The sequence below is a fragment of the Corvus kubaryi genome, unplaced genomic scaffold (assembly GCF_017639235.1).
Source record: "Corvus kubaryi isolate FWS band 111438036 unplaced genomic scaffold, C.kubaryi_AGA036_p1.0 37395, whole genome shotgun sequence".
Taxonomy (NCBI): Eukaryota; Metazoa; Chordata; class Aves; order Passeriformes; family Corvidae; genus Corvus; species Corvus kubaryi.
This window is the reverse complement of record NW_024581134.1, coordinates 3,365,817-3,388,630: the sequence shown is the minus strand read 5'-3', so window position 1 is coordinate 3,388,630 and position 22,814 is coordinate 3,365,817. Positions and strand designations below refer to the sequence as shown.

The 22,814-nt window shown below is 45.4% G+C and overlaps 1 protein-coding gene across 1 annotated transcript in view; it reads right to left on the bottom strand.

The window, feature by feature from the left end:
* Positions 1-1,626: 1,626 nt before the first annotated feature.
* The window catches only part of FOXO4 (forkhead box O4), a 22,446-nt gene continuing 1,258 nt past the window's right edge, over positions 1,627-22,814 (bottom strand). The window contains exons 2-4 of the mRNA XM_042039996.1: positions 22,589-22,814; positions 11,093-12,325; positions 1,627-6,928 (exon numbers count right to left, since the gene is read on the bottom strand). The exon at positions 22,589-22,814 is cut by the window's right edge and continues 15 nt beyond it. Coding sequence (XP_041895930.1) covers positions 11,111-12,325; positions 22,589-22,814 — 1,441 coding nt within the window. The 3' untranslated portion in view covers positions 1,627-6,928; positions 11,093-11,110. The remainder of the gene's footprint in view (positions 6,929-11,092; positions 12,326-22,588) is intronic.

Genomic DNA, 22,814 nt, shown 5'->3' with positions numbered 1-22,814 from the left:
GTAGCAGAAGTGCTGGCAGGTGCAGCCAGGACTGCTTTTGTAACAACTGAGCCATTCCCAAGCTGCATGGTGGGAGGAATGGTGTGTTCTAGCCCATGGACAACATCAAGTCACACTGCAGCAATTGTACTGCGACAGCTCCTACAACCCACCCATTCAAAGTCAGGCCTCTGGCTGGTGCTCCTACCACAGCTGTGAAGGGGAAATAATAGCACACAGGAGCTGAGGAGAGCTCAGGAGAAGGCAACGTGCACCCACCATCTCCCTGTGCCCCAGCCCTCCTTCCTCGCACACCAGCTCCACCACAAAGGACACAAGCAGTAGGGCAGCAGCCTTCCCCACTGCGCTTCCACACATGGGCCCATTACTGGTGGCACGCAGGTGTTCATCAACCAGCAGGGGTTGGAGGCAAAGCAGGACTGTGGCCAGAAACCCAGCTGAGCAGAAAAACTGTTTTTGTACTGGCTTCGTGTACAGATGCTCTGCAGGCAACTGCTCCATAAGCCAAAGTACTTATGGTGACAACCTGGGAGAGCTACGAGGTCTCCAAGACTGAAAGAAAAGTGCAAACACAGTGCACTGAACCCACAGAACACCGCAGAACTCTTGGTGACTACTGAAGACAGTGTCACACCCATCAAAAGCAACCCTAAGCCAAGGCATTCAGGTCCCATTTTGTTCTCCCTGGCAATGCTTAAATGGCACAGGCCAATGCTCAAATAGGTGTAAGAAGTGTTAATGGCTACTGGGCAAATGCATGGTCCCCGCTGTGTGGCAAGTTTTGAACACATCCCCTTTGATCCAATCAACTGCAAAATCTTCAGCATTTTATGTCTCCAACAGCACCCATCATTATGTGCCTGCAAGAAGCCCCAAGTACCCAAGGAACAGATGAAAGGCAGACAGCTCCCCTAAGGATGCCCTCCTAATTCCCCATTTTTGTAAATCGGATTAAATCTTGAAGCAGGACCCTTAAGACCCCCTGAGAGCTATTTAGTTATTCACATTAACTGTAGTGAAGAACAGAATTTAAAAACAATATATTGAGTATCCAAGGCTTTGAATGCATATTTCCTGGCTGTACACATATTGTGTAATTTCACAAATTAGTCTTTAGCCCCAGCAGTGTTAGAACATCCCCAACTTGCCCTCTGTGTGTCTAACCAGGCCAGTGGAATCCATACTCTACACTCCTTCCCTCGTTTTTCTCTGCTCTCCTTACCTGCCACCATTGCTGCTGACACAAAAAGATATTTGAATGTAGCTATACAAAACAGAGTCACCTTCGGCACTCAGGTCTAGAAAGGTAAGGAATGAAGGGGCTAAAACAACTCCAGACTAGTCCCGCAGGATTTAAAACTCCCCAGGGTCAGTTTTAGGGCTTGGCACCCAATAGGTCCCCATGCACTGCCAGCAAGTTGTAGCAAGGGGCTCTACACACTGCAGGGCACACCAGAGACTTTGTGGGTGGTCACGCTGCAACCCTTCTGCCTCTGGCCACCTAAGGGGCATTCCACTGGGGGGGTGCCCCAACAGGTGAGGATGGCAGAGGAAAGAAGACAAGGGCAAGGAAAAATAGCTGGCCCTTGCCATGAGAACAGAACAAACTGGATGAGACACAGAGCAGAGGATTACAGGTTTTTATTTTTCAAACATTTCCCCCTAGTCTAGCACAGTCTACAGTCTTGCTAGCACAGATGGTAACAAAGCCTGTAATGGTTCAGAAGTTACACTGCTACAGAGAGCAAACAAAAGCAGAGGTTTATTTTCTAAAAAAAATTTATTGTGAGAAATGGGTGGAAGAGTGAATAGGGCATGTGGTGGAAACTATGTCAGGTAGTGGTGCCTGCCCTGTGTGCAGCAGACATCTGTGCTAGCAATGCAGAAACCTTTCCTGGGATCACACCAGGTGAAGACTCCACTGTGCTGGAAGCACCATTTCACAGAACCACCCCCACTGCCATAGGAAGGCGGCTCCTTTCAGAAGTAACCTATCTTCTATGTAGCCAAACCTCTCAAGACACCCTGGGGAACCCCACACCACCAGTCCCACACTGCCCTTCTGAAAAGCAACCAGGGCTCTGTTTTTGTGTCCCAGAACATCCCCTTCTACCACACACCGTAACACTGCCTCAGCCAAAGAACCTAAGTGCAACACTGGCAGCTCTTACACCTTCAGCTTCTGCTGCCTCTTCTCCCTGCTTTACACCACAGTATTAGGAGTGATTTTGATTCCATCAGATACTACTTTCCATCAGCTACAGACACGTCAGGGTGCAGGGAAAGACATAAAGGCTAGTGAAGAGAGGGGATCCCTTTCCTGCAGGCTGAGCAAGTGTGGTGATGGGTTAGCACATACTCCGAGCTTTCACACAGATCTTTCAGGCTTCAGAAGTCACCTCTTGCTTGCTTTTCCCCACATTAATTAGAACACATTTTTCATTAGACATGCAACTGAGGCAAGCCCTAAGCTATTCCCTGTTCATGCTCATGTCCCAAAGTTGATTGATTTTCTTTGGGTTTTTTTGTTTGTTGTTTTTTTTTTAATAATGGATCCAAACTTTCACATTTTGGTGACAGTCCAGGACACCACTCCCAAGGCACTCCCACCCATGGCACCAGACACAGGTTACTCAATCCTGGAGCAAGCCTAGCCCCAGAGCATTTGAGTGTGGCTATAAATAAGCAACTAAGCAAGAAAATTAACAAATTATCATCTACATAAAAGCTTTCTAGGCATTTCCTTTGGAAAAGCTGATTAGTGCTACTTGCTTCTATTATGACTCTTGTTTATGAATACACCCAAGCTCTGGAATGCTTCATTCCTCTCATCAGGACGATTTGACTGCTGTTTTTAAAGCAGCACAGAGACTACATGTTTTAGACACACCAGCAAGGAAAATTAAGGGCTCCAAGAAGCTTTCAATTTTCCAAGCTCGCACATGAAGCTGGAAGTATATGCTTGGAAGTAAAATATGCTTAAATTATAAAGAAAGTTCAAGCAATTTGCTAAACCCAAGTGTAAATAAAAGCAACAAGTCTGCCTCCTACCAAGATCCATGGGCCTAGTTACCTGAATCCTTTGTGGCCCTGAACTGCATGGTGGCTTCAATACTGTGTAAGATGTCATTTGATCCTCTGAAGATGGAGAAACTTGTTGCCTGAGCTCAGTGAGGACAAGGAACACAGCATAAAGTAATGCTTCATGCCAAAAGTCCCCTGCCCACTCCCCTCAGGCACTTATCCAGGAGCATCACTCCCCATGTCACTGGCCCCTTCCCGTCTCACCCCACTCACAGCTGCTCTCAAAATCCCAGCCCAATCCTTCATTAGAGCAAAAACTAGCCCAAAGTATGGGGCCCGTGGTGCTAATGCAGCATGAAGAGCCACCAAGACATTATCTGGGCTCCAGCAGCAGCAGCAAGTAGCAAAAGCTTTGGGCAAGAATACAGAAAAATGAACAAGTATTGAGCAACCCCCTGCCAGGTACAGCCTTTCCACAAGCAGCAGTTTAGGAACTTCAGAGTCTCCTGTGTCCTATGAGGAAATATCCCAGGCTAAAAAATGTCAAGGTTTATGATAATGAAGTGTCTGTAGAACTCCCAAATTCTCTGCATCCCTGCCCTCTGTGCCCACAATACAAGCCATCCTGCTAAACATACAAAAAAGAAGGTAAGTTGCTTGCTTGAGCCTGCAACATTACATTCATCGTTTATTGAGCACTCCACAAGTCTTCCAAACACCATTCTCAGCACGAGTGCACTCTCAAGCTTCTTCAACCACTGACAGCTCCTGCTGTGTTGAGGAGACAAAAAGCACCTGCGCAGACTACTGCAAGGCAGAAATGTCACTGGCAGGAACCTGGTACAGCAGGACTCCAGCCAGAGGTGCTCCTATCTCCAGTGCTGTCTCCAGAAGTACAGCCTGGGAATATGGAAAAAAAAAATAGGCATGCACTGTACTCCTTACTCAAAGGACAGGGTCTTTTCTGAGCTCACACTGTAGGGCACTAACCATGATGAGCCCTGGTGCTGCACCTCCTTCAGCAGGAACAGGTCAAGGACATGCACCAGCTGAGATTGTGTCAGATCTCCCTGGGGTGCTACCTGAGTGTTCAGGGCCAGGCTCCCTGCAGACAGAGATCAGGCCAGCTCCCCGGTGCCGTCACAGTTGAGGGACACTTCGTAACAGCCTGAAGGCAGCACTTCTTTCCCCACAGACCAACCCAGCCAGAAACAGCTCACCATGGATTTCTGGTCTGAAGCACTGGTTACTAGAAGTGTCTTTTCTATTGCTTTGGGTTCCATTTTCATGGGAAATGAGCCAGAGACTCACATTTAACATGACCACACATACCGGTGTCTTGTCCTTTGATATATGGCTGTGAATCACGGGCAGCCATTCAACTTGCTCTGTACATCATTGGATCAAGTTCCCTTCAGGACCCAAGCTAACAAGGTAGCATATTATGTGCCAAATAACATAAATCTTTCCAGTCTGTTCACTGCAGCTCAGAATGGCTGATTCTTACATGTGGCACGTGCCATCAGGTGTTTGTGGAAAGGGTATCTATCCACTTGTGTAATGAACTAACTCCAGTGAGAATGTTCATCCATGCCTCAAGTCCGCAAACCCTGGGATCCCATCGTAGGAGCCACCTTTTTGTTTGTTACAATGAGGTGTGGCCAGACATGTAGATTCTGGGTAAATCTGAAACATTACTGGAGGTCTGCCATGAAGGCAGCCTTCAAAGCAAAGGTTATCAAACTATGCAAAGGCTTTGATGGCACAGCATGCTGTAGATAAGACTTTTGAAGACTCCTTGTTGGAGGTAACCAGGCAATCACTCCTGTTCCAATCTGCACTCAAATGAAAATGAAAACAGAGCAGACAAGCTGGTAGAACAGTATGGCTCATTGCACTGCATGATACAAACTTTCTGAACTGAAGCCACCTTCAAAAAGGACTGGAGAGTCTTTCTGCCAGACCAAGGTTACCAGAATACCATGAAAGCACCATGTCTCCCACAGATCCTGCCACTGCAAACACCAGAACAGTGACAGGAACATGCCACTAATGCTCTGAACTTATCTTCTGACCCCTAATTTCTGTCTTGCAAAAATACAGAGACAGAGCAGGATCCCAGGTGGACTTCTGAGGGTGAGCCTACAGGCTTCAAGTTCCCCAGCAGTAGCGGAAACATCAGCAAGAAAACAAAAACCCTCAGAAACCAAATAAGTGAGCTACCAAATACAACTGATCATGCCCTCCACAAGGGCTACGAAGAGTGTCAGCAGATCTAGCACGATCCAGTCCACACCATCTCCTTCGAAGACTAGGCAATCTGTCCCGTGGATCAGCTGCAGGCCAGCTACTTACGGGATTAGCTGAGAACAGCGCTGTTAATGATTAGCATTCCCTCCATTGTGCTCTTGGCTTGGCAGGAATGCCCAGCCTGAGCAGCTGCGGCTGAATGCCCTGCCAGGCATCTTCCCTCTGCCTCTTCTGGGGAGAGCAGCCATTCCCCAGTTACACTGCAGCGTCCTTCCCACTTTTCCAACAACATTTTCAGCTTCTTGGCCCAAAATGCCTTAGGCCTGCCCCCTCCCATACTGTAGTGTTATCTGGTATGAAGGGGACAGATGCAGCAAATGTGTTTTGTTTCTTTTTATCCAATAATCTCATTTTTCAATTAAAATATATAATATATATTTAAAAAGGTTTAGAAAAGCTTCTATGTAATTTGCACCTACTTTTACATATAGATTACAATAATGTACAACTCTTCCCCACAGTGGTTTGAAACCACAGGGACCTGCCAATTCCTTCCCCTCAATCATATACATCATCAAACATCAAATGTGTTTGTTCCTAATACAGCTCTGAAAAAGAGACTGTCACTGTTGCCTTCTCAGACGGAGAGAGGCGTAATAGGGACGCACATTACATTGGCTTCATATTCACTGTAGAAAGTTCCCAGATTAGTAAAAAAATATTTCATCTATAGAAAATGCCCTTCTGAAAAGCAACCAGGGCTCTGTTAAGGCCACACCCAGGCTTTCCATTTTGCTGCTGTAGCAAGACAGATCAAAAACAAACCCAAAACAATGTTTTTATGTCCCAGAAAGCAGCTACTAGCACCTGTGCTTATTTTACAGCAGCCTGGTGTATCAGGAAAGTGCTGAGAACAGCATAGGGACTTCTCAAAACATGCTTCTGATTCAATGGGGCTCAGTTGGCACAGTGAAAAACTCAGTGTCCTCCTGTTCCACCCAGGGGGACAACAGGAAGCCTTCTATACCACGACAACCACCCTTCCCTGCAGAACGATGATGGATGCTCCAGCGATGGGCACACTGAAACCAACCCCTGAAACAGCACACCCTTCTCCCACAGAGCTTCTACCAACAAGCTCCCTCCAATTCCTCTGCCAGTCTGTGGGATACCAAGTGCACATCTGGTGGCTTCATCAGAAAGTCCAACTACTTTGCCCCATGAGGCAAGCCAAGTGAGAGCAGAGCCAGCCCTCCACCAGTCCGAGGCACTGGGAGACTTTCTGCCATAGCAGAGAGAGGACAGCCAGTGAGAGATTCCTCCAGCAAACCCAACTCATCACACGGGAAAACACTATTGCCTGGCACAGAGTCTTCTGGCCGAGGTTTTTACCAGGGCTCCTCTTTGGACATGGGCTTCTCCAGATGGTCCAAGGCAGGGTCAGGTTTGTAGGAAGAGCCATGGCACATAACAGGATTATTATTTTTAAACTCTTCCTGTTGCAGCCAGATGCAGGTTGCCCCTTCTTCCCAGATGGGCAGCCCCTTCTGCCCAAGGCATGATGTGCAGGGAAACTGAATCCAACATGCTCCATTCTCTTCTCTGCTGGGGTGGGAAGTGAAGTCAGAACCCAATGTTCAAAACCTGAAGGACACTAGGAAGAAGAAAAATAGAGTGACTGGTTAGAGCTCAGCTTCAGTGGGAATCCTGGATGCATAGATAAGGAGTTAATTACTACCAATCTGCCCCTACAGAACAAACAGACTACAAGACACCTCAATCAACAGAGTCAAATGGAGGACGCAATTAATTGCTCAGCTCCAAGCTTCAGAGTACGACTGAGACAGACAGAAAGGTCAGAAGTAAGTATTCCTCCTGTAAGCTGACAGCACCAACAAGGCTCTGCAAGATAAGAAAGTTTAAAGAAGGACTTGGCTAACACCGGAGGCATTGAAGGTAAGCAGCAAGGAAGAGGAAAATTACTCTTCATCTTAAACAACCACAAGTATCAATTGCTAGGGAAAAGACTGAAAATGAGATTTGTAGAGATCACACACAAACTGTTTATGTTCACCCACTTAAAGAAATCCTGTCTCTACCTTCCAACTAATTAAACATTTTTAGATATCTCAATCCCCCAGAAGTCCAAAGATCTCATCTCAGGTCTTCTGCCTCGCCTCAATAAAGCTGTCACAACTCGTTCAAACAAGCCCTGGAATAAGTCTAAGCAGACTTAGGACACTGACATAAAACCACCACTGTAGGTCTATGATCCACTTTTAAAGGCAAAATAGCGAGATAAATGTAGGGCATCCCATCAGCTGCATTCAGTAACAGTGAGCATGAAACAGACTTGTGTAAAGGAAAAAAAAAAAAACCATAAGAGGGAATCAGCCCCAAACAAGAAAAGACAGAAAGTTAAAACAGAAGCCAGAGCAATAGGCTGCTTTTGGAAATTACAAGCTTATGAGGGTTGTATTTATTTATGTTCTGTCAGACAAAAATCCAATGTTTGGAGCAAAGGGAATTAAATAGAGCAAGAAAAGCATGAATCCAGACCAAACTGGGCAAGGGATAAATAGTTCTCCAGACTCTTAAGCTATAGGGAGTCTAACTGAACAACTAACAATAATTAACTAGTATCCACCAAAACAGTGGATGAATTTTACACTCACTGATGAGACACAAACTACAGCACTTTACAAAAAAGTGCAATTCTATTTCTATGCTGACTGTCTTCCTGTGTGGCTAATAGCTCAGTCTGTGGGTGCTGCATCGCTGCTGGGCAGAGACAAAGTTTCATGTTTGTTTCAATGGATGATCTCTAATCTCCATGCAAACAAACACAGGCAGGGTTCAAACAGACTCCTGGTGAAGCTGTGGACAAGCTCTTTGGCACTTAACTTGCAAGAAGAGCACAAAATCACGGGAGCTTTGAGCACCATGAGTAACACCAACTAGCTCATATCTTCCTAAGTGCTGCAGATAAGACTAAGGACTCTTTCCTGAAGATCTCCTCTTGCCTACAAAGACAAATATTTCCCCAGTTTAATTTTGTTCTGGCTGCTCAAATCAAACTGTGATCACTGTGATTAACTGATAAACAGTTTTTGCTCAGCATTATACCCATAACTGACCCAGAAGGCTATGAGTTAAGCCCACAGGAACTACTCAGGACAACTTTACGTTAGTGATCACTCAAGAGTAGCTTTTGCCAATGTGAATTTAAGATGGAGAAAAACATAGTAATAGAAAAGATATGAAAGGACAAAGGCCTGCCACACCAGAGCAATATTTAGCTTTCCCTGAACAGTGATTTCCAAACAGGGACCCTAGGAACTCACTGCAGTAAGGGAGAACCTCCACAGTCTTGACCTCCTCACAGACACTGATGTCTGCAGCTCACTTGGTTTTGGAACTCGTTAATTTGAGAAAACATTCTGCTTTCTTTTACCAGGAACACTCCTATTTCTCTCCACAAGTGCCCTGCTCCCCCTTTGCTAGAAACCTGATCCACCTCTCTGTCTTGGCAGCCTTTTGCACAATAGTTGCTCTCCTTTGGGGAAAAAGCTCCCCCTCATCCCACTCCATGGACTCCAGCACACAGGCAAAACAGAAAAGCTTTGTAAAACTCAGAAAAGGCAAACATAATCTAAGGACAGAATAAAAGGCTTGAAGCAAAGCACACTGACAGGGTGTGGCCTCTCCTCCCGGGGCAGCACTGCTGTGACCACAGCACAGAGAGGCACGTGGGACCTACGCTTTCTGCTCAAACACAATAGTGGTTCAGAACTTGTTCCAGATCTCACTCCTTCATGTCCAGCACATTTCCCAGAAAGTATCACCGCAACTTCATGTGTGGAACAAAGCAAATCCAGGGGTTTTAACATCAGTAGCTCTGCTTGGATTAAGCAATTCACACAGAATATAATATGGAACAAGAACATAACTGTGCTTTTAAGAACTCCTGTTCTCCCTCTTAAGCACTTGATTATATCCACATCTTCAACAGTACAAGACCCTACCCTTTGATAAATAATTTCTCAGTTTCTCTGCTTTACACTCTTAAAAAAATAACCTCTACCTGGTATGCTGTAAACAGAGGTCTTGACTACCTGGCCAGGAGTGCAGGACAGCTTGTGCCTGTTTTGAAAACACTTCTGTGAAAAATTTCATCCCTGAAAATAAAAAAATATAATGGCCTGCCCTAGCATGGCATAAAAACAAAAAAACCAAATCCTAATAAATAAACAAAACCCGTAACACAAAAGCTCAGAACAATATCCAGTGGAAACACTGCTCAAGAAGCCACAGCCTCTGTCACTAACTTGCAAAGTCCTAGCACAGAAGGATACCATTGTTTTGTCAACCAAATTTGTCTTTGAAATCAAGACTGAGTTTCTGTATTTCACCTGAAGATATTCAATTTAAGACACTCAGTAATTCAGCAAATGCACAGTTAGCAAACACACATCCCTATAAAAAGCCCCATAAGGAAACAGAAAAGCTTGAATGATCCTCCTCTCCCTACAATAAAGAGATCTGTTAGGTAGAGACAGAAGAACACTACCAAGAATTGAAATCCTAAGCAGTGGGATGTGACTTGGAGTAAGAGGGACTTAAATTGTGTTTAAAATGTCAATATATAGTGGTGCATCAATATGTTCACACGGTTTAAGTAACACCAGCTCACAAGACAGCATTTTACTCTGTCTACACCCAAGACACTTGTCAAGAATGGCTGCACTGACAGGGGTCACTTAGTCCAAACCACCTCCAAGTGACTCAGGTGCCTAGGAAAGAGTATTGAGGTCAAGTAGATGATAATTTCTGTCCCCATGATTTTGAAGCTCAAGGGCTTCCCACAACTGAAGCAGTATCTGCAATTTGCCCTTACTTCTGCCTGCACAGCTGGACAGTATTAGCAGTTAAATTTGTAACACTAACAAATACCGTACCTACCTCCTAAAAAGGCAATATTCTTGGCAAGGCTTCCACTTTCCAACCAATATCCAGCCTATGCTCCAGTCTGTCCATTTTCCATCAGCTATCTGAGTTCCAAGTGTGAAGCAGGCCTTCAGCTCCAATTCCCTAACTCTTCTACTGCCTCTGGTTTAAGTATTTCAAATCAGGGTGTCACACCCTCAAAAAATAAGATATTTTTAAGTCTTGTCTTCCTTCCATCTCCATCCACACTGAAGATTCCTGTTTCCCATTCCAATAATGGGAAGCAATTCAGTAGTTAATGCTGGTGAACCAGCTTACCTGACTTTTCAGCTCTATTCCAGGTTAAGGGCAGGGCAGAAAGGTGTGATAAGAGTGACTGTGACATGCTACACACAGACCAAAGCAGACAGTCATGACATGGACATGCTTTGCTACTACACATACTAGAGAATTCTGCAAGGATAGTAATAACCTGGATAGAAACACAGCATGTGCTTGGCTCAGTTCAACCATTCTGTACATATTGGTGGATGTCTTTATTCATGGAATCAGCACATGCTCTCATGTCAGCTGTAGAGCCATAGGCACTGCCTGATGTCCTGTGATGGAGTCATCTTGGGTGACAGGAGACAGCAAGATTTTCATTCCAGTTGCTGTTATATTTCATAGAGGAGTTGACTACCTGGTAAGTGAAATCCACCGACTTTTACACAACTTTTTCTCCTCCTAAAAGGGAATATGACTCTTCCAAAAGCTTTTTACTAACCTTTCAAAGAGGTTCCTTTAACTGTTGCAGAGTTGGACACAGGAACCATCCCAGACAGGGCTGTTTCCTCTGTTGAGCTGTAGCATTTTACATAACTACACCTACCTTTTTGTGCTCCTGAAGTTAACTTGGTACCCAGGTATGGTTGGAGGCCTGTGAGGTGCTGGGATAGCTGGGAGTAGGCAGAATAGGTTCAAAATTGAAGTCCAGTCCTCCATCCATGAGTTCACTGTTGATTATGTAATCCATATCACATTCAAGGTTCTCCATATACATGTCAATGTCCAGGTCAGTGGGCAGCCTGTCCTGGTTCAATCCCAAGGGAGCAGGGCTAGCAGATGAAAGGAGCACTGGACTGCCCAGCTGGACTGACTGGGCAGTTGTTGCAGAAACTGGAGCCTTCAAACTGGTGATGCTGGCGGTGTTTTGAGGAGATGTCACTATGGGAAGCGTTGATGGCAAAACACTGGCACTGACTGGTTCTGCCTGCTGCTCTGCAGGCTTTCCTCGTGGATTGCCTGAGCTCATCTTACTCTGGGCAGCTTGTCCACCCAGAAGCAGAAGAGTTCGGCTGCTCATCCTGTTACCAGTCTGTGGGAGAACTGGATCCACCTGAGTCATCATAACATCCCTTGGAGGCGGAGAGCCTGGTGTCAGAAGAGCTTCCAAGGTCTGAGGGGCAGAGAAATGGCTGACAGAACTTTGCAGTGAAATATCAACAGGGTTAAACAGGGAGTTGCCAAAAGTCTGACCAGCTGCATTTGGGCTCTGCAAGGAAAAGCTGGAATCTCTCTGGATCTGACCACTCGAGGCAGATTGCTGGGTAGATAGCACAGATGAGCTGGGAGACATCAAATTTAACCCATCGATGAGCTCAAGCTCCTCAGTCACAGTTGGTGGAACATTGCTGGATGCACTGGAGTACACGAGAGAAGGAAGCAGCTCTTCATCATGGAGGTCATCCTGCTCTGTCAGGATCGGAGAAAGCCTGGCACTAATGGTGCTTGCATTGGAACTGGTTCGAGGTCGGAAGGTGTTCCACACATCAGAGTCCTCATTGCTTCTTGAGGACGGGCTCCCAGGCCACTTAGGAAATTGGGAGCCAGGACTGTCAGCAGAGGATTCTGGTGCAGACTGGAGAGGAGGCTTCTTCCTGGATGCTTTACCTCTGACTTTTGCAAGTTTGCTGCTGTTGTCCATGGAGGCAGCTCTTCTCCTTGGTGCTTTTCCACTTTTGCCACCCTCAGGATTGAGCATCCACCAAGAGCTCTTCCCTGTGGCTTCATTATGGACTTTAATAAACTTGCTGTGCAGGGACAGGTTATGTCGAATAGAGTTCTGAAAAAAAAAGAAATAAAACCCACAAAATGTGAGGACCTGACAGTTGACACACCTCCCACCTAGAAACCTCACAAGCTTAAACGCATTCAGACAGTATCCAGAGAAGAAAGTTACAACAAAAACGTGCTATTTCTGTCTGAACATGCTTTGCAGCACTAGCAAGCAGTGCCATGTTTCACTGCAATATCAAGGGTGAAACTACCATGACAACTAGCAGCTTTCAGCTAGCAAAATACTAACACAAAAGAACTTTAAAGACGCTACAAAATCTGCAAAACATTAGGCGCATCACAGAGCAAGTAAGCAAGTTCTCAAATACAACCTGCAATTTCAACACAAGCCTACCTGAATTTGAGCCATTGCTGTTCCCACCCTTTTGTCACCCTCTTTAACCAGCATAAGCCTGGCTAGATTTTTTCATATTTATATGGCCAGTTTTCAGTTAGATTCAAGCAGGGCATAACAGTGAAGCCAACAGACTGTGTGAAGAGAAATGGCAGAATGCTTCTATTCAGTGCACCCACTAACATCTCCACCCCAAAACCGGAGAAATGAGAGCAGAACTCTGAGGAACAAGAGTCCTAGAATCCTGGAGACTGCCAGGCTCCCTCTGCAAGGAGGCTGTGTGCTTTCCTTGGTGCATGTTCCTGACAGGGTAAGATGTTCACTGGATACTGCACTCCCACACAGCACATGCCAGTTTTAGCCTCTCCCATCTTTCTGCTGGGTCAGACACACGTTCCTTGCCTCTCCCAGCTCCCTCCTTTTGGTTTAGCTTTGCTGAAAACTGCAGGTTAACATGTTTGTACACCATCATCAAACTCAGTTTTCATCCTGCAACTGATAAACTCGCCAGTATTTTAGAATCAGGAAGCAACCATCTCATTGTTTGAACAGATCCCCCATAAACTCCCCTTGAGGCCTATGCATTTATTTGATATCTGCACTTAATTTGTTCAGATGGCTAAATTACAGATCATTAAAAGGTGCTGCTCTGGAAGCACAACAGTGGTCCATGAGCAACATCTTTTTCATATAACCTAGAAGTTATATAACAACTTTCAGCTTTCATGCATACTCTCTTAATTCTGAACAAATTAACTGTGCTTTTATCATCTTTTTCCACCAACTCTCAACACAGTTCTTTCCTGCCTGCTGCTTTCCCTCTCCCCACCCTTTTCCTCTCGGAAAAGCCCTCACCATGCTAATTTTGGCCACCTCACCAAAAGTACTATCCTAGAAAAAAGGAGACAGAGATAAACAATACAGGCAAAGTGGAAAGTTTTCATGGAGAGAGAAGGAGATCTGAGAATCATCCTGGCTTAGCTCGTTTTAACCTTTGGCTGTTGAGGATTTGGAGAAGACTGGCTGCTTGCTGCAACTGGCATCAAAGAATACACATGTTCTTAACTGGAGAATGACTGCAGAGCCATAGCCTGATGGCATATGTGTCAGTCAATGCTCTTACACAGTTTTATTATTTGAGCTGTTCACAGTAATAGCTGTACAATACTCCTGCCTGGCATCTTCCCTAAACAAAGCTTTCCTTTCCTTCACGTGTTGAAACAAGTAATTCAGACTGGTGCACTGTCTCCTGCAAGGCTGCTGCTTTTATTTCCAAATAATTCCACCCCTTTTCCCAGGTAAATGTGCATAACTTTGAATGCACATTGCTTCAGCAATAAAACCATTAGATTGTCACTAATTTTTTATTTATTCTCCTGAAAGTAACCTGTGAACTCATGATGGCATCCTGGGTATCATAAGAGACAATCTGAGTAACTAAGTTTTGGCTGAAAAGCAGCTTGAAATAAGACATCTTGGAATAAGACTGGGATTCACATGAGCACAGTGAAGCCTGGTACCTTTTATGAAACAGTCTCAAAGTGATTTTACATGTTACTGCTGAACTGACATAATGGCTAAGCTGTAGAAACAGATAATTGCTGTACCACTCCTTCCTTCCTCATCTTCAAACTCTCGTCCTTCCGTAACACAAGCATCTGTGACCCTATAAGCCAGTTCAGAGAGCAAACCAAACTGAAAAGCAGCCTTACCCTTCCTTGAAAACTACTTTTCCTGCCTCTTTTATCTCTGCTTTTTGAACTACCTCACTGTGGGGGTCAAGCACTGAAAACTAAACAAGAGAACAGAACGTGTAGTTGGAGGCAGAGGGGAAAAAAGCTGAATAGTTCTTTCAACAGGGTTAACTGTTATCTAAACTGCAATGCCTAAGCTATTGCTTTTGCACCTCTCCTGCAGACTGTGGGAGGCAGCTCACCACTGCACCGCAGCGCCCTGAGCCCTAACTCACCTGCAGGACCAAGCTTGCCACAAGCTGCAGGCTCGAGCCCAGGGTGTCCCAAGCTCCAACTGAACCCAGGCACCCACCAGCCTGGGTGCCGTGGGACAGCACCAGAATGCACCTGCTAGAGTGGTTCAATACACCTAACACATGGAGGGCACCCTCAAATCTCACTGAGAAAGCCAGGGACAGATGAATTATGCTAAAATAATCACAGACCTGACAGAAGAGGAAATGACAGAGTTCAGTCACCCGGGCAACCCTGACATATTTCCTTTCTCGATGTTAAGCAACCCACACCAGAAACATACAGATGACATTAACTTTTTAGATGCTCAACTTCAGCAGTGTGGGAGGCTCCCAGTTGGTCTAAGCATCTGCAAAACACACAAGATCTTGATTTAGATCTTGACACAAAAATCTGCAACTCTTTGATCATAAAGAAGCATGACCTGAAGGAAGAAGTGCAGGCAGGAATCCTTCAAATCCTTAGGAACATCTTCAACCATTAGGTAGGGGAGGTTATTGCTATTTATTTAGGTATCTTATAGTGGTACTTATGGCTGCATGCTAAGCATTGCCATAAAAAAATGCCAGCCTGTGTCTGTAAATCCGTCACAGATCAAAGATGATTCTTGCAAACCACATTCAGACAAAACCAGTCTGAAATTAAGGACAGATAGTATGCAAAAAAAATCAAGTTTGGCTAGAGACATTTATTGTACGCTGAAGGGTGGACCCTTCCCTAGGTCACAACCACTGTGTGTTCAAACTAGGATATATGGACTAGCCACAGAAGTGTGGCTAGCAGCTTATGCAAACTATTCTCTAAATCTTAGTTACCAGAACATTAAGTCTTCTTCTTTGATAAAATCTCCTAGCCACAGTTAAAGGACAGCAACACTTCTCACCATCAAACCAGGCCTGCCCCTCCACCAACATTAGTGCTGCTATGGATCCTGCCCAGCACCAAACAGTGCTTTGGTCTCAGGTCAGGGAATTAGCCACAGGAGCTGGTAGTACAACCAAGCCTTCTGGGCAACTGCCACAGATACCATGGAAAATGCTCAGGTGAAGTGAATACAGAAGACTGAAGGCCAGTGACAACCTTTCCAGGGGCCTATATAGCTTTGTAGGTACAGCTGAGGTTACCAACCATAAAACTGAGGTTTACAGGAGCAGAAGGAGGCTCTTGTGCCCTGCCCAGCAGAGCTCATCCATGCACCAGTGGTGCATGGCCTGTCCTAGCAGAGCACTTGGGGCCAAGCACAAGCTACGCTCAGAAAGACAAGACACAGCAGCTATCCTTCCAGGAGACACAGTGGCTTCTTTCCTTTCCTGGCCATTCTCCCAGGAAACATCAAGCTTAAACTACAAACCACAGAGGCATCAGATTTCTTAACAAAAAGTCTCTCTAAAGGATGAGTGACAGAAAAAGAAAAAAAAGAAGAAAATATATGCAATCACTGCAGCTGCCTGTAATACACTCTCACTGCCTTGGAGGCATACAAAGAACTTGGTCTCATCCCAGTGCAGGCCCATGTTCCAGGCCTATAATTGTGCCGAATTATCATTTACCATGGCATTCTTGGGAGGTTGCAAGGGGAGAGAACGCTCCGCCTGCTGTATTTGTCAGTGCCTGTCTCAGCCACTTGGCTCCAAAGGCTTCAGGAAAACGTCTTCCTTGTAGAGATTTTGCACCAGCAAGTAAACAACTGCTCCAGAGCCAGGGAGTTGAAACACTTCCCCTGCAATCCCCTTCCAGAAGGCACACACGAAAACAGACGTCAAACTCAGCAGACAGGGATCTCTATCTTAGGAAGAACATTTTCCTTTCTGTAATCTTTCAGTGGGAGGCCAGAAGAAGATGATCACAGCTCTCTAAAAAGCAGGGACTGAGGTGGTTTACAAGACAGGCAGGCATACACAACAAAAGCTGTTCGGGATTAGATAGAGCAAAGAAACTTGTTGGAACAAGTAATACCAGCAGTCCAGGAAAAGCCTTCTCTGAGGACTGCCTGGAAAATTGAGCTGTGCTGCAAGGAATAATCATTCAGCAAAGCAGCTTTCCAGAAAAAAACTGGCAGGGAGCAGGGAAGACAGCAAAATCTTCAAGTAATTTGACTGGCATTGCATGAAGCAGATGAATGTTCACCGAAAGACGAGCTTTCCCTGACTTTTAAGGGGAACAACAACACTCAACAAGGCTTCAAATGAAAAAAAACCAAAACAACTCATACTTCATACTTTTTCAGGACATTACAACAAGAAGGGCCTATTAGTGTCACTTTAAGGAGGGCTGAGTGTATGTTGCTCCAACGTGATGGTGGGCCCTCTTCAGAGCTGAGTACTCATCAGTTTTCTTCCACCTAAAATACAGGACACCTGGTGACCCCACATTTGCACTACCGTCCTATTTCTATGCACTGCCACCAGCCTTATTTTCCACACCCAGCACTCTGCCATTCTCCCATCCACAACACCCTGCCATGCCCAGCTGCCTTCCTCCCTCCTCACCTAGGCCAGACTACATGCTGTGGCCAGACCATTTAAGGACTAATGGGATTAAAAGGTAAAATACTCTGTTAAGAGAAAGATGATGGACAACATCCACTTGTGTTTGCCAGGTTTCCATGTTGGACTCCTCAGTATAGCATCTGAGCAACCCTCATTCAGCTTCTGTTCATTATTTCCCCCCTGCTTTAAGGAAACCCAGTTAGGCTATCAGCAGCTGGGACAGAGAACATCTCCCTGCAGCCAGGACTAAGCACATCACTAACACCACATGAATGCATTTGGGCCACATGAGGTAATGGCAAGAGTCCAGCAGTTTCTACCCACCCTCAGCTACACTGGATTCAAACAGCCAGACCGACCCTTCCTCCCCTTTGCAAGGCAGCAACTTCCAAGAAACCAAAATAAACCAAAACTAACAGAGAGCAGCACCTACAACACCATTAAAGAGTAAGTGGACTTAAATGAAGTACCAGCGATGACAGCAATGACATCACTATTCCAATTCAGTTTAGAACATGTACTTCTTCATTTTTAATGTCAGAAGATTTAAAGGGGAATCGTATCCTTTCAGGCATGTGAACTTAGGAAAAAACACTACAGGCTTTCTCAACACGGTCACAGAAAGTAGCATTTCTTCACAGACTGAGGTCAGTGGCTCTGTGCAGCAGAGACACCCCCCGACCCCACACTGTGCCTCACCTATGCACAAACCTGCACCAGGCTGAAGGTTGGGCAGAATTACGCTTTGCTCAGAGCCAAGATGCTGAGCTGAAGTTTTATGTTCCCTTTTGGTTTATGGCATCCATTCAGTTTTGCCTCAGTGAAGGCAAATATTCTGAATATCTTTTCAAATCACTGCAGCCTTTCAGTACCTAAAGGGGGCCTACAAGGAATCAGGAGAGGAACTGTTTACAAGAGCACACAGAGTGATAGGACAAGGGGGCTTCAAACTGAGTGTAGGTTTAGATTGGATGTTAAGAAATTCTTCACTGTGAGGGTGGTGAGGCCCTGGCACAGGCTGCCCAGAGAAGCTGTGGCTGCCCCACTCTGGAAGTGCTCAAGGCCAGGCTGGACGTGGCTTGAAGCAAACCTGGTCTATTACAAGGCATCCCTGCCCACAGCAGGGAGGTAGAATGAGATGATCTTTAAGGTCTCTTCCAACCCAAACCATTCTGTAATCCTGTATCTTGAAATTATCATTACCAAAAGTCAAAGTAAACCCAGCACTGCCACCAAATGTTCCCATCCAGGTAAAGGGTTTCTTAGTGAAATTAAAGAAAGTTCTCCTAATAGTGATTTGGCCCCTTACCTGTACAAGTTAAGAAGCTAAGGTTTTGACCAATCTGAGTAAAAAAAAACCCCTTAAAGGATACAGAGACACTCCAGCGGCTATAAAGAAACAGCTAATGTGCCTATTTTAGGAACTTATCATTGCTTATTTGCCGATCTGACTACAGAAATAAACAATACATTTTTCAACTTTACCAAAATGAGTGTTCACATAATTTTGTATCCACTGAACTGGAATTTATTTGCAAGGCATAAAGACAGCCTGGTAGAATCTACCAGCCACAGCACAGCAGAAATAGTCCAGAGGATGGACAGGCTTGCTTTTGTCTGCTGGCCTATTCTCTTTCACTGAGGAGCTTCAGAGTGCCACAGGATGAGCAGCTGCTCCAACCTGAGGGAGCTCTGCACGTGCTCTGCCAGATCAGATATCACAGCTCTGCGAGAGGCTGGGGACCTTCAGAGCCAGCACTAAAGCACTGAAAGCCAGTGAAGTGACTCTGTGACTGAGCCCTCAGCCAGGGCTCCTGATCCATCTGGTCAACAGTTATTATCAGCTACATGCAATACGCACATAACACAGCTGGAACTGAAGGTTTTTCAGGAAAATGCTGCCCACTCTAACAAAGATTAAGAGCTAGACAAGTTTCCAGGTGGATGACACCTTCTGTTTTAGACAAATGGAACACTTGGTAGTTCTTAATTTGCAATACAGCTCCTTGAACTGTTGCACATATATACAGACATATGTACACGTATGAGGGTACATATGTTGTGTATGTGTATATCCATGCAAACATTTGAAGTGAATGGGGAGTACCAGGATGCAGAGGTGTGGCATCAGTTTCCCATAACTAACGCAATAGCACAGAATCTTTTGCTCTTTATGTTGCATACACAGGAGACACGTGATTTTTGTTTCAGTGACATACTTTTGGAGGGTGAAAAGGACAGCTTTAGAGTTTATTCTGTTCCTACAAAGGAAATGACAAGAGCTTTGGGGGAATACACAGTTTGTTTCACTAAGAAAGATGAGTCCTTCATATTGTTCCTCACTGTGCCAAATTTGCTCATAGTCATGGATGTAACAACCAGTGCAAACTGCTTCTGCAGGGTTTATCCACTTCTTTACTCAAAACCCTTAACACAAGTAATCTCAAAACCAAAAGGAATTATCCTCTTATCCATAGATATCCACAGACTATCCTGCAGAGCACAAAGGGAAGGATTATGAAGAAGCCCCACAACACAACACTGCAAGGACACTTCTGCCTTGCAGGCTGGTTAATTCTTAACTTCAGTTGAATTCCTGCAGGGAAAGGAGAGACTGCACACACAGCAAATTTGTCCTTTACAAGGTGCTTGAAGCACTTCAAGAACAGCAGACACCATCTTCCTCGAAAACACAGCTTCTTCCGGAATTCATGGAGGTTACACCCTGGCAGTCTGTAACAGCTGCACTTCCCCCAATTGTACAGTGGAGAAGGACAGCTCTAAATTAATTATGAAACAACAATGAGTTTATGGGGTTTATATTAACTAAAGTAGATTAAGAGTTTTTAAAGACACGTTGCTTTTAATTACTTATTCAAAATACTCTATTAAACTGCACTACATACAAATAGAATGTATTATCAGTTTGGCTCATCTAAATGAGACACAAATGCCAGAACTCTAGAGTTGTACCACCATCTTAACAGGAATCAAAATGCTACAACTACCTTTAACAGCAGCTTCACATTTATTTCCTTCATCCAGAATCATTCACCTCAAAATTGAGAAATCACTGAAGCTAAGACAACGCAAGAAGTTTTTCTTTTATTTTACAGAATAAAAAGAAAAAAACCAAAACATGCAAGCAGAGCTTCATAGCTCTAAAAATAACAAGGAAGAATAAAACAAAAAAACCAGACAAGTCCACTCCTCAAGTGAAGACATGCCTTTTGTTTATCCAGCTTGTCTTAAATATGCACCTATTAATTTTACTTTAAGTCCACAGAAGTCAACTTGAACTGACTTGACCGACTACATCTGTAAAACTGTAAATGTCTGACCTCCCTTCACCCAAGGCATCTGAATGCAAACAGCTAAGGTCAGTAAAACAAACAAAACCTCTTGCAAACCTATGTAACTATGTGTTAATAGAAAGAAAGACTAGAAGTAAGTTCTATGGTCACACATCCTGCCAAGCTCTGCCAACAGGATTTTGAGAGTGAGCAGGAAAGAAAACATACTGTATTTCTATCATGGTTCTCTGTTTGTTGGTTAAAGTCAAAAGCTTTAAAGTGCCCTAATCATAAGACAGGCTGATTCCCACCACGGTTGTTCTGCCCGCCCTCATCTTTCTTGGCAAGAAGTTTCTTTTTCTTCTCTGTCTAAAGCCAGAATTAGTCTGTTCCCAGGCTGAAAAAACAGAAACAAACTTCACACTAAAAAGTCAATCACAGAAAAGCTATGACAGCATCTGAGCAGGAATCTCTCACTTGCGTGTGTGCCCAAATTCTCACAGTGAACTTCTGGAATTTAAATCTACCTACACGTGTCCCAAAAGTCACACAGGATTAAAACACAGAGTAAAACCGAAGACTGATGGTCCCTTTACACGTGAATGGATATAACTAAGGAACATCTGTACTGAATCAGGCCAGAAGTGTACTTATTCCAGCATCCAGTCCAGCAGGACACTTCACTATATTCCACCTTCACCGTGGTATTGGGGGAACATTTTGGAAGCCACACTGAACTTTAATCTGAAGCACTACTACCAGACAGATACACAGACATATTCCTGACAAGAAAATACACCAGTTCTGTCAAATTAACATGACTGCATGCAGGAGCAGTAGGACAAGGAGGGCAGCCCTAGCCTGAGGAAACAAGAATTACCTTCCAGTAAGAACACCAAAACCCAAGTGCTGTCCCAAATCTGAACTTAATAAGCAGGATTCAACCTACACATGGGAGTAACAGAAAATAACCCATATTAGTTAAACTAAATGCACTCTCTAGGAACTGCCAGTGAGTGATAAATGGGAAAGGTTAAAAGTTTTGTATTGATGTGTGCCAGCCTAAGCTGTGACAGCTGCTTCCCTCTCACCATGTCTCTACCCTCTCGAGCAAACGTTTGCACTCACACCACCACGTGGTGTGCCACTTCAGAGAGCTGAGCCAGCTGAAAGCCAACCTACCAGAAACAGACGTTTATTTATTTATTTGTCTGAAATTAACTCTCTGTCCTCACCTACTGCTCAGTCAGACAAGCAGAGAACACGTGGCTGTAGTCACAGTAGCCCCAAACCGTGCTGGCTGAACCTCCTGCAGAACTGCAGCGTGGATGAACTGGTAATAAATACTGCAAACAAGAGTGTAATTCCAGTCTGTAGTGAGAGCAACAGATCACACTCCTTAGAATCCAGTCTCCATGGCATCCACCCTGATACATTAGGACAGGCTGAGGGGCTATTTTGCAAGCCAGCTCTCACATTTCCCGTTCTCTTTGCTGGGGTTCTTTAGACTAAAGATAAGGGAACACGAGGTCTCCACATGCAGAGGACTGAAACAGTCTTGAGCTCTCTTAACGGAGCTCTGCACACACCTCTTTCTAGAGCGAGAGGAGAAGACACAGCTAAGCCTTTAGAGCAGAATACAGCTTTTCCAAACTCCAGCAGAGTACCCCCAGCACTGTCCTGGGACACAGCACCCTTTTCCAAGGGACCCTTTAGAAAGCCAAGCACGCCTGCTGTGACACAGTTATTTATACCGAGCCTTAGCAGAGTCACGTGACAAAGAACTGCGGCCTTGAGATTAAAAACCCTTCAAGCGAGGCTTTATCGTGCACGGCAACTCGGACATAGCCTGTTAGATGACTCTCCCTTCTCTCTTGGAAAAGTTTCTAAACGCAAAGAGCAGCCTCGCAGGGCCATGCCATAACCATCCCCAGCAGCTGCTCTAGCTGCACGCAGCCGAAGCTGGGGCTGGGGCTGAGAAGACCCAGGAGCTCTCAGCAGAGCTAAAGCCCAGGCTCCGCAGCGTGGGCACCACGAGTGGGCACCGCCGCCGTGCTTGCAGACGAGCAGCAGCTGAGGATGGAGCGGGCCCGGCCCAGCCCCGGCACACAAGGCCTGTCCGTCCCGCCCCGGCCAGTCACGCACCTTCCAGCCAGCGGAGCTGTTGCTGTCACCCTTGTCCTTGAAGTAGGGGACGGAGCGCACCATCCACTCGTAGATCTGCGCCAGCGTGAGCCGCTTCTCGGGGGCGCTCTCGATAGCCTGGCTGATTAGCTCGGCGTAGGACTGGTTGCCCCAGGCATTGCGCCGGGAGCCGCCCTTCCGCGCTGCCGCGCCGCCCGCCCGCGCCCCCTCGGCCCGGCCGGGCCCC